Source organism: Ochotona curzoniae, unplaced genomic scaffold (assembly GCF_017591425.1).
Source record: "Ochotona curzoniae isolate NIBS_2020 unplaced genomic scaffold, NIBS_Ocur_1.0 contig_2210, whole genome shotgun sequence".
Taxonomy (NCBI): Eukaryota; Metazoa; Chordata; class Mammalia; order Lagomorpha; family Ochotonidae; genus Ochotona; species Ochotona curzoniae.
Genome location: NW_024465369.1, coordinates 24,934,476 through 24,951,059, shown reverse-complemented (window position 1 = coordinate 24,951,059; position 16,584 = coordinate 24,934,476). Strand labels below are relative to the sequence as shown.

At 36.7% G+C, this 16,584-nt stretch overlaps 1 protein-coding gene across 8 annotated transcripts in view; it reads right to left on the bottom strand.

The window, feature by feature from the left end:
- Positions 1-268: 268 nt before the first annotated feature.
- SLC4A10 (solute carrier family 4 member 10) overlaps positions 269-16,584 on the bottom strand; it is a 247,691-nt gene continuing 231,375 nt past the window's right edge. For 5 of the 8 annotated variants that reach the window (XM_040971641.1, XM_040971645.1, XM_040971642.1 and 2 more), the window contains 3 exons: positions 11,548-11,615; positions 7,686-7,802; positions 269-854 (listed from right to left, as the gene is read on the bottom strand). In XM_040971641.1, the coding sequence (XP_040827575.1) occupies positions 788-854; positions 7,686-7,802; positions 11,548-11,615 (252 nt within the window). In that variant the 3' untranslated portion in view covers positions 269-787. Of the gene's footprint in view, positions 855-6,848; positions 6,888-7,685; positions 7,803-11,547; positions 11,616-16,584 lie in introns of those variants that run through there. The other 3 variants (XM_040971643.1, XM_040971648.1, XM_040971649.1) reach the window with 1 other exon arrangement.

Genomic DNA, 16,584 nt, shown 5'->3' with positions numbered 1-16,584 from the left:
TCCATGAGTACATATGAAATAGGAATGAAAAACATTGGTTGTCAATAGGAAAGAAATTTAACATCAGATTTCTGATAAAGGTTTATATTGAAAATCTCATAAAACAGCTAGAAAGTTTTTGTAAAGCATCTTGATCGTGTACTCACAACTTGAATTTTCAGTAAATACGACTTGACCCTTTAAAACTGGTGTGTGATTAACAGGTTGTGAACAGGTTTCTATCTATTTTTTTCCAAATGACTCTAAGTTTTAGTTCCATATAAATTGTTAAGTATTAAATGTATCAATATTAAATCAAGAAAATACATAAACAATGATTTTTTTTAAATGCTTTCAAACTACCTTTTGATTTGGGTCTTTTGAAATAAGTAACTAATGCTATGCTGTTAAAAAATGATAAGAATTAGGTCCATGTTTCAAAATTCTTCTGAATGAAACAAACAAGTATCTTCAGGTCACTAAGGTAGGAAAACACAAGCTAGGTAAATATTACTAATCTCTTTAAGAAGGCTATTGTTTTCATAAAGCTTACAATGTGAATCCAGGGTTTGCAAGTGTCTAACATACAAGCAAAGAACACGATGATTCTTGCAATAGCAATTCTATCTGGTCACAACAGTGTCTCACTGCTCAGAAGCTTCAACACAGAAATGAAACAAGTATTGCACTACTTACAGTATGGAGGTGGATTTGGGATGAGAGACAGAATTTATAATACATGATTAAAGTAGTTGTATTAATAATTGACACTCTTCTCATATATATGTAAAAATAAATTGAAGATCAGTCATAGACAAGTCTCCCTGTCAACACCTTTCCCTGAGTCAGCTTTCTTCTCATTTCGGCTTTCAGTGCTACAGGGGAAGAAAGAAGAAATTTGTTACAGCAACCCAACCAGGCTACTAAGAGATCTGCTCACTTAGACAAAAGATCCATCAACCAAAAGCATCACAAGAGCCCTTAGGCATTGCTCTCTCATGCTGCGAAGCATTAATAGGTAGAACAATTAAAATTCTCTGCACTCAGTGAGACACAAACCAAGAACTGCAGAGAGGGGGAAATTCAAAACGCACTAAAAACAAACCAACCAAACAAAAAAAATAAACACAAAAACCAGATATCTTAAAAAACAATTCTAAATGCATGCAAGACTAATAACATGGTGCTCACTTGGGCAAATGAATCACTGATGATTATTGAAAATGCCAGCCATGCCCCAATCTTAAGACAGTGCCAACATTTGTAAAGGACACAAGCAACATGTTGCAGTAGGTATTTCTAGTCTCTGCCTCAAGTAAATGGCTTATCGTTTGTGCTCAGACTAGATCTTGATCTTTAATGAGGGCCATGTGTTGGACAGTGGAGAGAAATTTGCATCTCCTTTGATTTGGACAGTGGGTCCCGCTCTACACTGTTTTCCAGACAGCTGTGCTATTCTGCACACAACTCACCCTGGACATTAGAGGAATGCAGCTTTACCCCACCTCTTTTAGAACAAACTCATTCCCAAATGGCTTCTGTTTAATCTTGCCTTACAACTTAACTTTATCAACAAGCATGCTGTTGATAGTAGGACTCCACAACTTTTGTCTTTAGCAATAATTTTTTTCCAATCAATGTATATCATTCCCATTCTTACATTGACATTAAGAAAGATTAAAATAATGTGCCCACATGCATTGAACTCATTCCCAAATATGTACACTTCCAAAACTACTCACTCTTCAACTACCTGTAGCATGTGGCAAAGCCCTTTGTATTTGGGGCAAGCCTGTGATCCTCTCTGCTGCTTGATACCAAGGCCAACTCAGACTCTGATGCCCTGGGTTCAAAGAATTCTAACATTTGTACTTGCTAACTTTAGCTATTCATTATAAATGTTTTAGATGACTGATGGTGGGGACAATCTGAGTTTTACAACTTTTCACGAAGTAATTAAGTAATAAAACTTAATTTTTCTATAGGGCTTCCTTCTTGGTGGTCAATAACTTCGACACATTCTAAGAGTGTGTTTTTTAAATTGTTTTTTCTCCAATTCAAGCTAGAAACAGCCCTTCTCAGTTGTCACCACCACCCGGCACCATCAGGTAAGAAGTGCCGGAGCTTCTGCCATCTATGGCATGCTGCCAGCGCTGAGAGCTGGTGTGAGCAAGTGTCTACGGCACTCGGGTTTCTGCCTGCCACACTTCTCAGCACATACTCCTTGCAGGTCAGAGCAAAGCAACTTTTTTCCCTTTTCTTTTCTCCTTCCATGAGAAGAGATGACAGTGTGCACATGATGTGTTGAGAGCCTTAATTCTGTATTTTTAACTCCTCTATCTGTATGACTCACTTTCTTCTACTTTAAGCTCCATTTATGTGACAAATATCTGCTATCCTTCTTTTCACATTAACTTTTCCTTACACTTTACCTGGTAGCTAGTCTCTGCCAAACAAAGCCCATGGAAGATGGCAGCGCAGGGCAGTGGAGAGTTTGGGGTCAGACTTAACATGTTCTAGGTTCAGTTTCCAAAAGCTAAGTATGACATGTATGACTGTCAGATAATTATTCAATCTCTGACACTTGGTTTGTTTAGCTGCAAAATTAGTTTTATACTAAGCAGTCGTGAATCCTGTAGCCTAAATCCTAGAATTCTGAGGTAAGTACATTTAACTCCTATAAGCTCTTCGGAAAGACAGAAAGGCAGATTCATACACAAGACATTGTGGAGACAGACACATTGTGATCTCTACACAAGTACAATTCCTATAAGCATAATACTTAGGAACAAACCAAATGTCCCAAAAGCTTTTGACAGGTAAACATGTTATTAGTGGTACTCTTAGCTACTAAACCATGTAAAAATAATTCAAACTATTAACTTGATCCATAAATATGTTTTCTTTTGACACTCTGCCCTGATTATATCAGTTATATATAACTGCCATTTAACAGGCTGAATATTTTCCCTCTCTCATTAAAACCAATGGTTTCGGTGTTATATTCCAGCAAACTATGAAGCAGAAATTTTATAATGAGCTAAGGACATTTTTAAAAGTAATATCAATATATTTTCCTTGTATGATTACTGTTGCCTGGATTTCTTGTTGTATTTACTTCTGTGAGTGACAATTTTAAATTTTCATTTTAATTAGCACAAGGGGGCTTCTATAGAGCTATGGAAAAGTCATATTATCTTTTAAATTTTATGTATAAATATTGTATTTCTTTTTAGGGTACCTTGTGATGTCTTTTTACATGTATACAAGAATGGCATTTAACTCAGAGTGCAAACAAACAAGTCCTCAATTTTTGGTTAAAACATTCACTCAAAATCCTCTCTTCATATACACATAGATGTATAATATACAAAGTTGTTATCTATGGTCACCCAACTGTGCAATACTTAACATCAGAAGTTCTTTTTCTTTTCGATCTGCAATTTACTATTCATTAATTGATCTTTCTCTCTCCCTTATTACTCTCTGAAGTCTCTTGTAATCACACTTGTTTCAACTTTCATGAATTCAGTTTTTTAAAGAGTCCATGAAAGAATCAGATCATGTAGAACTTCTCTGCCTGGCTAATATAAAATAATGACTACCACATTGTTACAAACCGCAGGATTTCATTTCTTTTTATAATTTAATAGTACTCCACTGTCCATAAACAATATGTATTTTCCATCTAGTCATCAGTTGATAAATACCTAGGCTTAAGCTGTTTTTTGACTATTATAAATAATGCTTTAATAAACGTGGAAATACAGATGTCTGCTTGACAGATCACTTTCATTTCATTTGGATAACATTGTACTTCAATTTCCAATTTCTGAGGAACTTCCCATGCTGTTCTCCCACAATGTTTTTTAATTCAATTTTTTCTGCAAGCTCTTTGAGGTCCCTTCATATACATAATATTATCTGTTATGCCATTGTAATGAACAGATGATGTATATCTATTATGCATCAAATACTCTGCAAAGAACCGGAATATAAGAGGGGTAAGACTGTCCCTATCCTTGAAGGGTTATAATTTAAGATATAAGGAAATGACACTTTAAGAAACAAGAAAAGGAGACCTGATATTGTCTAGTTGCCCAAAAAAATCTATGAGAATTTCACCTCAATGACAAACTGTAAATAAGTCAAAATAGTTATTATGAATAATATTTATCCAGCACTCATGGGAGGGCCTGGGAAATCACAGTAAATACGAATGTAGGACAGAAAGCTGTGGTGAGGAGTGCAGGGGTCAGGGTTGGGGAGAAAGGAAGGTGGTCCAGAGCCTTGTGTCTCCCACCAAGGTAAAACCAAGTGTTTCTTTCTGTACTGACAGCTCCTTCCCAAGAAACTTTGATTGTGAGTGATGGTTTTATAACACATTGCAGCTCCTCACTTATTCTGTGCAATGAAACCTATTCCCAATCAATGCACTCAATAAGTTGTGGAGCAGCTTGTCACACGGATACATGAATGCACAGCATGGCCATACAAATATAGAAATTAGACATCCAATACATGTGGTAGAATTTGCAAATTGTTCTTAATTCCTACATTCAGTTAACCTAGATAAAATATTTTTAACAACAAAAAGTGAACGAAGTTATTGAAAAATAGGACACTATGCTAACAATTACTAAGAGATAGCTAGGTTTCTTTATGGCAAGGAATAGACTGAAAATTAATCAGTGGGTAGATGAACGAAGCTGTATGAAGTCAGCTAAGGTATTAAGAAATATGTACCGGGCCCGGTGTAATAGCCTATTGGCTAAAGTCCTCGCCTTGTATAGGCTGGGATCCCATATGGGCGCCGGTTCTAATCCCAGTGGCCTTGCTTCCCATCCAGTTCCCTGCCTATGGCCTGGGAAAGCAGTCAAGGATGGCCCAAAAGCATTGGAACCTTGCACCCATGTGAAAGACCCAGAAGAGGATCTTGCATCTTAATCAGATAGGCTCAGTTCCATTGTGGCCACTTGGGGAGTGAATCTTCGGATGAAAGATCTTCCTCTCTGTCTCTCCTCCTCTCTGTATATCTGACTTTCCAATAAAATAAAATAGATCTTTAAAAAGAAATAAAAAGAAGTATGCACCCTGGTGACCAGGTCTTTAGCCCTATTTTTGCATACAGATACTCTAACAGGCACCAATTTCACAATTCCTGGTCATCACGCTCCAAAACCTGAAGATTCCAAAAGAAAGCAGTGGGTTTGGAAAAGTACTGCTGTTGTGAATGTTGGTCGCTTCAGGTTCTCTGGAACCAATATCCTTTTTGTCAGTTGTCACTGTTATGAGAATAAAAGATATTAACCACAAGCCAAGTGATTTATTTTTCACATAAAAAGATAAAGAAATATACATTCATGGTCATTCCATAAAAATTTGAACTCCACATCCATAGGAACAATATGTTATCCAAAAAAAGAGAAAAAATTATTTTATCAAAAGACAATGGATGACTTATTTGACACTGAACCTGCTTAACACATATTACATTGTTCACCAATCTACTGTTTAAAGTAACGTATACATATATTCTTAAAATAACCAGCTTTTTCTGGTGAACATCACCTGGCCTTATTATTTACTTTAATGAACATAATATCATAAAGCTTTCACTTGCATCAAAGAACACAGAAAGAGTTGACTATGGATTCTTATACAAGAGAAGAAAAGCATTCAATAACTTGATTGTCTCAGATTACCTACATATTTGCTATACATGAAATATACTTTTGAATTCATCAACTTGGATTGCATTCATACTTTTCAAAATCAGATAAACTGCATGTTTTTAATATGAAAGGGTCCACAAGAAGATATTTCTGAAGCTTGAACAATTACCCTTTTCACAACTCTGATTGTCTTTTGAGAAACCTAACGAAACTCAGAATTATTCTGAAGATGACTATGACAACGCAACAGGAATCTTTGGGAAAGGATGCTAAAAAGCTAAAGCAAATTTGGAATAAAATATTGCTTCTGCTTGAACCAAGAGAAAAAAAATACATTAAGGTCTCAAAAGCACTGTTAAAAGAGAACATCCATTAAACATCTTGGAGAGGAACTCTGAGTAACTTATGAGGGTACTTCAAAAAAAATTTCATGGAAAGCTGAATTAGTTAGGGGAAGAATATTGTATATTTTTAAATCCACGCATAGACTTTCCATAATGTGCATTTTCCATTAATTTTTTAAGACCCCTTACATATTACTCTCCTTTGTATTAAGTTTTGGAGAAGAAGAAGGACAAAAGGGTGAGAGAGAGAAAGGGGGGAAAGATAGAGAGAGAAGTAAACAAACCCCCAGGTCCTAGGGTGAAGACTGCATATCCACTAATTGTCCTATTTACATTGTTTAGTATAGAGAGGACATTGAAGCAGTAGCATGCCATTTTGGGGTGACAAAAAACAGCAACAAGAGATATATTTTCCAAATCTAATGTAGCTTCTTTGCAATTATGTCTCATGAAGTTAGATAAAGCTTGCAGGTTTAGATGCATGGTGGTACATAAATAAACCAACTTTACGACTTCTTAATTAAAGGGGAAAATTTCACTTTCCCAGCCTATACATTTGATGCCATTACTAAATACATTTCAGAGAGATTTGTTGATTTATATACGATGCATTTGTATAGGTTGCAGAGGGTTAAAAAAAACCTAGTCAGGTTTTACATCCATGTAAATCACTGAGTAATTATAACCACACCACAAAACTCAGTCAGATCCTGGATCTGAGTAGAAGTTTCTTGATGCCTTTTGCCTCCCCAAAACTCACACAGAGGACAGAGGCTGCCTAGTTTCTAGAAGACACCATTTAACATAAGGAAACACAACCAAGGAATAGCTTTGAGGGAGAGGGTCTTACCTTTGGGGAATCAGCTTCTAGAGTGATTAAGAAGGGGAGCTTATGGCAAAAATATAATATGAAAATTAAGTAGAGAAAGTTAATTTTAAGTTACGAAAATAAAGGAACTTAATAATTATAGTAAATACTATTCCAAATCCTCCAATCACTCTCTAACAAAAAAAAAATTAGCATAACAGGAATTCCTTTTTCTTCAAATCAGCAAACTAAGAAGATTGGATGGCCTGAATACTTATTTATAAATCCTGGAAGATTCAATCAGAAATTCCATGATGGCTCTTGATATTTAAGGACACATGTTTCCCCTCATGCACTTAACAGGGATTGGTCACGTTTGAATTCAGAGAAGTCAGGACAGACAGAATTTTCAGGGAGCTGAAAGTATTTGGGTAAGGGTATTAGGGAAGATTTCAGGCACTTAGAATAGAATAGAATAGAATTAACAGAAAAATTAGCATTGCATGTGCCATGTTGGTTTAAAAAAGGGAAATGAGGCAGTGTGAAATGTGAACAGACATCTAAGGGGACCCTGGGCAGTGGATGAAGAAAGAATATAATACAAACTGCAAAAGAATAGGCCAAAATGAATGCTTAAAAAGACCATGCATTGGGACTCATCTACAGCACCATTTCCCCCACTGTGATAGTTTTGGAATGAAATTTTAATTTGAAAGGGTGATATCAACATTTGTAATAATTATAATTTACACTTTTAAAAATAATTTTTGAAGTATTTTGGATCTAAATTTGATGGAAACCAGTATTATTCATTTTTGATGGATTTGGTCATAAAATGGCTGAAATGAGCATAAATTCTCATGACTTTAATATTCAAACCTTTTAGAAGGAAAGCTTGACTCCTTCTCTTTGGAGTGATCGGCAGTAATCAAAAGGTTCCTCCACAAGGCTGTCTTTGACATTTCATCAGAAATGTTGATCACGGCTGGATCATCTCTAAACAGAAATTTATCCAAAAATGGAATAGTAATCATTGAACAATAACTGTAGTCACCCATATATAGAAAACAAACATAAGACTATGTAACGATATAATTTTTGTTGTGGTATAATACACACAAAATTTATCATTTCAATGTTTTAAAATGTGTACATAAGCACTATTAAATACATTTGCAATATGCAGCCACTAGCATCACCCATCTCTGAAACTGTTTTTATCTTGTAAAAGTGAAAATCCGTATCCATTACACAGTTCCTTTCATGTCCCATTCTCCCAGGCCCTGGCAACCAACATTCTACTAAGTCTGTGAATTTTACAATTCTAAGTGCTTCATATGAGTCATACTGCATTTGTCTTTTTGACTGGCTTATGCATTTAGCATGATACGCTCAAGGTTAATATGTTTTATATCATACATCGGGGTTTCCTTCCTTTAAAGACTGGATCATCTTTCCTGTGTGTATGTGTGTGTGTGTGTTCACATATGTGGGTGAGCACCTAATGTGTGTGCATTTCACATTTTGTGTATTGCACATTATTTTTGCAATTAAAATGAAAAGTATTGAATGGTTCTCTATTTCATAAATCTGTGAAAATTGTAAAAAATATTGTAGCTGTACAGACACTTATTTGGATAATATTTTCTGAATTCATTTTAAATTATAGAATATAACACATGTTCATTATTTGGGCCTTTGTGCCTGACATTTGTTTTTTTTTTTTTTTTTTTTTTTTTATTGGAAAGGCAGATATACACAGAGAAGAGACAGAGAGGAAGATCTTCCGTCCGATGATTCACTCCCCAAGTGAGCGCAACGGGTCGATACTATGCCGATCCGAAGCCAGGAGCCTCTTCAGGGTCTCCCACGCGGGTGCAGAGTCCCAAAGCCTTGGGCCGTCCTGGACTGCTTTCCCAGGCCACAGGCAGGGAGCTGGAAGGGAAGCGGGGCTGCCGGGATTAGAACCGGCGCCCATATGGGATCCCGGGCGTGCAAGGCAAGGACTTTAACCACTTGCGCCACCGCGCCGGGCCCTGTGCCTGACATTTGTAACACTGCAGATCACTTTTCCCCTTTGCTCAGTCCCTTTCAAGGATCCTGCTCACTTATAATACATGCTAGATCCTTGTAATAGCTGCTAAGGCTCTGTCCAACCTCACCAGTATCTTTCCCCTGCTGTCACCATGTGACAGTGGCCTCCTGACTATTCTGGGACCCTGCAAGCTTGTGGCAGCCTCAGGGCCTTTTCCTTGCTCTTCCCTCTGATGGTAACAATCCCTCACACAGTGAATGTCTTCTCCTTCTGTGTTCAGATGTCACTTTTCAGACAGGCCACTGCTATTTAAACCCACCATTTCCATCTACTCACAGCAAGTTTATTTGTGTTTTGTTACTATTATGCTTGTAGCCATCTGAAATACTATATTATGCCACTTATTCATTCCTTTATATTCTCTCTCCCCTGCCTCTATTCATCTGTTATGAGTTTCACAGGAACAAAGATTCTTAGCCACTTGCTCATTGATATTTCTTCAAGAACTAAAGAGTTGAGTATGTAGCATTCAATTATCAAATCATTGTGGGATAAGTGATGTATCCTGTGTAGTTTTTTGGTATAGGCTTTTCTAAATGGCTGGGGAGCCTGAAATATTGGGCGCATACTATGTAAAGTGGTTTTTTGTTCACTTTTTAAAAATCTCATCAATTATAAAGAACAATCAGAACTCTACACACACCCCCATGATTAGAAACATAAACAAATGGCAGCAGCAATAAACTGCAGACTAAGTAAAAAAAAAAAAAAAAAAATTCAGGGGCTAGCACAGGGGTTCAGTAGACTGATTCTCTGGTGCTAGCATCCCTTACAGGTGCAGCTTCACTTTGGATCCGTGCCTCTGTTTATGGTCTGGGGAAGAGGTAGAGGATGATTCAGATCCTTGGGTCCCTGCACCCACATGGGAGATCTGAAAGAGGTTCTAAGCTCCTAGGTCAGCTCTGGCCATTACTGCCATGTCAGGAGTACATCATCAGGTGGAAGACTCTCTGTCTCTCCCTTTCTGAAAAAATATGCCTTTCAAATACAAATAAATGAATTTTTTTTAAGTATCAGTGAGAACATTGAAATCTTCCTACTGTATCCCTGTAGGTAATATACTCAGCTGTGCAAAAGCTATTGTCTTCAGATATCAGAAGCTAAGTTCACATGACCTTCATAATGGTTGTTTACAAGTGGGCATCAACTCTTATGGAAACCTTGGGTTTCTCTCACCACCCTGATCTGGAATGTGTTTTTAATTCCTCTAATCCCTTCAGCCTTTAGTCTGCCTAGAAAGATATTCAAAAGATGAGATTAGCTATCTTCCATTAAACCATAACGTGGAAGACACATTTTCATATATGATAGTCTTGTAAGAAGAGTTTAGAATACACTGAATTAAACAGAACTAAACTTTTGAAAAGAATGTAATTACTTAGATTGTTTCACCTACCAGTGTACAATTGTCTCTAATTTAGAATGCAGAATGCAATTTTTTCTTATTTTTTAATTTAAATGATTTAAGATGGAATATTCTATAAATTGATTTAACAGCAATGCTCTTTTGAGAGTAGGCTTCTACTGAATACACTTGAGAATATACTGATTCAAATGAACAATTAACAGGAATATAAAATTTAAATATTGCAAAACAGAAAACAAAGAAAATGCCTGCTATTCTTATGCTCATCTTCAAGTGGTAAAAAACTATTTTCCTAAAACTTCTAGGGGATGGAATTTTAGAAGTAAGAATCAAGATCAAGCATTTTTTTTTTTTTTAGCACAATGACAAGTTCTCTCCTCACAGAAAAATTCTTTTCGTTTTCTTAATGGCATAGTGTTCATGTGTCCTTAAGGAGTTTGAAACCATACATTTGTATAATAAATGGTACATAAAATATAATTGGTCAAGAAAGCTATTTAAACTAAACCATACCTAGATAGTGACAGTGAGAGAATTTTTGGTCATATATAAGGGTACTTCAAACATTTTGTGAGAAATAGAATTTTTAAAAGTTTGTTTTCATATAAAATATTTGAAATCCATAATTTTTTAATAATTCTCATCTCCTGTGAGCTCTCTGAAAATATCACTGTGCCTGAATTTCAAAACTTCCACATGCAAACACATTTTAGTCCCACTTTTGAAGTACCTTTATGGCTACAAAGTTATTAGATTGTGACTAAAAGGATTCTGCTTTCTTTTGTATAACTGTGTGCATCAAGACAATCAGTATATTTTTAGAAAGCTGCATCAATATTTCTTATAATGACTGATATGACTGAATCCTTCAACTCAAGAAATAGATGATCTCTTGGAAAATGCCTTTTTTTTAATGGAAAATTTCCAGCCACTTACCTGTGAGCAACTGCAGTTCATTCAGGAATGAATTTTAACCTCTCTTTAAATGCTACTTACATAAAAAATGACTTTCAAAAATCATAAAATGTGAGCAGCACATTTAGGCTTTAGATGATAGCTCCCGGCTTTATTTCATACTCTCTGGTTCAGCTGTTTTGGTCACACAGGTGTTATTTGCAGAACTTAGCACTGGGGCCTGAGTAATCCAGCTCCTAGTCTCAGGTCTTCCTATTCCAACCAACAATATCTAAGAGAATCCACACAGCACGGAATTCCTAAATGCAGTAAACAGCAACTTATTCAATCTCTTAAATTGATGCATCTTTAAAAGTACATCTTACTTGTAATGCCCTTCCAGAGGGAGTTGAACTGTGCCCTCATCTTCCATGGCCAGCATACTTTGTTCTTCCTGAAAACACAAATGTAAAATACAACGACTGAACCTGATGAATCTCCATTTTACATTAAAGAAGAAACACAGATTAATGTTTCATTACCTCATTAACCCCAGGACCTTCCACTTTGTTTGCGTTTATTAGTTCTAGCACGGGTCCTTTCAAGAAAGCATCAGCTACCAAGCATGTAAGTAATTAATGACAGTCTCATAACACAAAGTAATTTAAATGCTAGCAACAATCTCCTACATGTCACTCAATATAAAACATGGTTAATTTCAAACGGATTTTTAAAAATCATCCTAAATTTTACAAGGACAAAATGTATGAGTCATATCATCAGTTTTGTTGTTACAAAGTTGAAATTACATTCCCAGAATGCTGGGAGGACACTTGAGAAGCAGTCAGAGGGATGGTTTTCAAACTTAATTTTATTTCTGAATCACCCAGTCAGCTTATTAGAAATGCAGCCCCAGAGGTGCTGTTTTAGTAGACCTGCAGTAGAGAGGGCCCAAAATTTACATTTCCACCAGCTCTCCAGATGATGGCGCCTGTGTTGTTTTGAGAATCACAGTCTAGGAACCAATGCTCTACAAGTCTGGAAAGAGATGGTAGATCATCATCTTCCATCAAAACATGAATGTACCTTGATACAGAAGGAAGTGGAGTAGTTAGATACCTCTTAGTTATATCTTAGGTCTTTCATTTTATGCTTCAAATCTCTCCTTGAGGGTCTGGCGTGGTAGCCTAGAGGCTAAAGTCCTCATCTTGTATATGACAGGATCTAATATGGGTGCCAGTTCATGTCCCAGTGGCCCACTTCCCATCCAGTGCCCTGTCTGTGGCCTGGGAGAGCAGTCAAGGATAGCCCAAAGCCTTGAAACCCAGCACCCATGTGGAAGACCCAGAAGAAACTCCTGGCTCCTGGCTTCAGATCAGCTCAGCTCTGGCCCTTGCGGCCACTTGGGGAGTGAACCAGCAGATAGAAGTTCTTCCTTTCTGTTTCTTCTCCTCTTTATCTGACTTTACAGTTAAAAAACCCAACTCTTAAAAAAAATTTTCTCCTCGAAATGACAATATTGCACCCATATTCAAAGGGGGTATACTATAGATATCACACTTTGTGTTTGTTAATTTTTTTTTTAATTCAAGAAACAGAAACTGGGGGCATCTGCTCATTCATTCCTCAGAGACACCTACAGAAGCCAGAAATTAACACAACTGGAGATTCATTAGACCTCCCATGTACATACCAGGAACCCAATTATTTATATTATCACCTGCTACTTATCAGGAAATGGCAGGAAAAAAAAAATCAAGACCTAAACCCAGCTGTTAAACCCAGGTACTCAGAGGTGGGAATTGACATCTTAACCACTAGGTCAAATGCCTATCCATGTTTAACATTTTAAGTCTTCATTTTTGGAACGAAGATAGTTTTACGGCTACTAAAGTGAAGTGTCCTAGTTCAGTTTTCAAATGTTATCATCCAATATTTTCCATGCACTAAAAAAAAAAGTAAGCTATCTATAGTTCTTATTTAAAACATGTCCCCTCATCTGGGTCAACTGACATTGCTATAGTACTAGGAAATTATTTAGTGTTGTTTAAAAGTTACAACTATTAACTCTAAATCCAGTCTCCAGTTTTAAGACATAGGGACATAAGGAATGAGGTGGCCTCCTGCCCTAACAGTAACCGATGAGAGAAAATGGGGATAACCCACTCACCTTCTTCCTTATCTCAGCAGCTTAGCACAACTAATCTGACCCAAATCAACTTAACCAGCTTAACCTATCTCAGTTGGCCTGAACTCACTTTAGTTCAGCTGCCTAAGCAGGTGCAGAGAGGATGGCATCAAGATTACCATGAGACAAGGCTGGTCCTCAGGTCCTCACAGTTCTTAGACCTCTGTCCTTCACTTACACATTCCATAATATTAATATCTCAAGTCACAGTTCTTATTATTCAAGGAAACAAAGTGCTGTCTAGTGCTTCTTAGGCTTATCTATGAATATGTAATTCAAGTGGAGACAAATCTTTCACTTGGAGTGACTTCCTGCCTTGCTGGACGATGCAGGACCCACCCTGTTGGGATTCTGGCTGCGATGCATAGAGAATCGATATGTTTAGAGGTTGAGAGACCAGGGGACTGTATGAATTCTGCTATTTCTCTATCTATCAGACTGCCTCCAGATGTCCTGTCTTATATTTATACTTCTTGGGGCTAATAGGATTTGTTCGCTGCATTTCACGGTATAGAAACTAATTCTTTCTTGACTGTTCTTCAAGGAAAATTTTTCTTTCAAGGCCTGTCATATGCATTTTATTACCTGTGTATTATGCCTGTCCGCCCTGTCATTTGACTGGACTCTTAGGACGAATTCAAGGTGAGGTGACTATAACATTGACTTAAAATTACGCATTTAATCATTAAGCAGACTTAATTAGGTCTTACCAGCAGGTACAATTTGCACCAGGGTTAGTCATAATTATGAATTACAATTCAAACACCTATTAATTTATCTACATATTGCTGAGGCCCTGGCTATGTGTCCTTTCAGATATAGAAAGTTACTTTTTTCAGTACGAGATTAGCTTAACATACATGGAGGGCCAAAAAGAGAAGGAATTTAACACTGATGTCTAATGTTGTATAAGTTAGATTAGGATAAAAGCAATATGCGGTTCTTTCATTGATTGTCCACTGAAAGAATAAACCTAGTCTATAATATCTTTTCTGGAAATTTAGAACAAAATGTCAAGAAGCTAGCTAGAAAGGTGTAATGAAAACTCCAAAGAAGCTGAAGACAAGATCATTGACATCAGGGCTTAGGTTACCCAGAGGCAGAAAATGAAGTCTCAAGATTCAATCAAATAGCAAAATAAAATAAGATGAAAAAAATTTTTAAATGGATTGAATCTTTGTGAACAATTCTGTTTTTTTCTTTAGATGACTTTCCACTTTTCTCTCAAATTGCTTTCAATAATTATTTTGCACTCTGTGGCTTGTTAGCATGCGTGGGCTTTATACTAGTCATAATTCTATCCAAACAAAAACTCATCACCTCTAAAGATAGCATTTCCAACCATGCTTATCTGAAGAGAAGCGTGGCAGAGCAGCCGCTGCCTGAAGTGCCAGAAGGAAGCTGGGTGGGCTCTGGAGCGGGGATGAAGGGCCGGCTGCATCCCAGGCAGCACTGTGAGGAAGCCAAAAAGTGAGACTTTCTCGGGGAGGGGGCAATCAAATCAGGCACTAGCCATCATGACAATCACAACCTGTGCCGTCGCAATCACAGGAGAGAGAGAATGAGAATAGAGCAACAAAGCCAACCGGGTGTCCACCACGAAAGTATTCTAAAATGAGTTCCTATTTAATGTTTCATTTACACAGCATCCATCAAAAGTACGCTGAGTTCTACAGCATGGTGAATATGTCCAAGTGATGATGAACTGTTTGCCCAAGAATATTTGAGGGTTTTTTTCAGTTGCTAGAAATATTTATACTGTGACCTTTGACACTTTTTAATTAAAATCAAATATTTTCCACATACAAAAAAAAAAGGACAGGACATTTTTACTGCTATATCCAGTAAAGGGCAAGACAACTGAGGTTTAGAAAACTGAATCTATTCAGAAGCATCTAAACAGTTACTGAATATGTGCTAAACACATGGTGAACTAGGAGAACAATCTAAGAGCTATTAATTAATGTATTGAACTAGTATGTATTAAGCACTATCTATGTGGAATTCTGATACACACTGGTTAAAAGAAACAAACACCCTATTCTCTGAGGGTGTGAGAAATCATGATGAAATGCAGAGAAGCAGAAGTTGCAGAAAGGAAGAAAGAAATTCTGGCTGGAAAGAAACAGGTAGATCAAGTATGAAAGGTAGAAATAGATACATTAGCATGCCAGTGAACTACTAGCGTGGTTACAGCCAAGCAGGTTTAAAGTAGAAGTGGAAGACACAACTGATCAAGTTCTGGTGTGTTTTAATAAATAAGGTGTTACATTTAAATTATATTGCGAACCTGAGTTGCACACGTATTTTGTGATAGTGTAAAAATCATAACTCACATATGAATTTATAAATAACTAAAAAAATCACGTATTTGGGGAGGGAGTATTTCTTATTATTTATAACATAGAAAAGCCAATACATGGAAATTGAAAAAGAGAAACTGGAGGTGGAGCACAGAGCAGCAATGTGAAATCAATGTAAACAACACAGTATGATTTCATCAGAATGTTTGATTCAATATCTTTGAGTAATATAAAAAATGTTCTAAATACAAAAATTCTTATGGGATAACTAGTATATAGATTATATTCTGGAGATTCAAATTTTATGGTTTTAGGGAAGAACTTCCTTAAACTTCAACATGCATCATAGCCACTTGGCAGTCCTACCCTCAGAATTTTGAGTCAATAGATCTGCAACAGGGTCCAAGAATTTACATTCTAATAGTTTCCAGGTGTTGGCTGCCTGAAGATCTAGAACCATGCTTTGAAAAAAAAAAAAAAAATCACTACTGGAGGAGAAAGAAGCTTGCATCACAGTAGGATTCAGTTAGAAATCACATTTGTTTGTGTAACAATCCCAAATCCACAAGCAATTGTGTTCCATGTTCGCAGTAAGATAGCCTCTGTAATTTAAGTGCACTTCTTTTCAGATGGCTTTTATATTTTCTTGGACCTTGCTGTGCTTCGGCTTTATGCAGATCGCAAGACCGCACTTGTTCTTTCTGTTTTCTCCTATGGTGTCGATGTTAGAATGAATCCTCAGGAAACAAGAAGTATCAACATCACAGAGCTGAATTTCTAGGATTGGTCTAACATTAACCCCCTTGTCCCCTGCCCAAGAGCAAACATTCTGCCGAGGTTTTCTGATTTTGAAACTAGTCCTTTTGTCAAATGTGTACAATGTCCTAGAGAATATTTAAGTGAGAAGAAAGGCATGTTGGTACTCTGAGCAC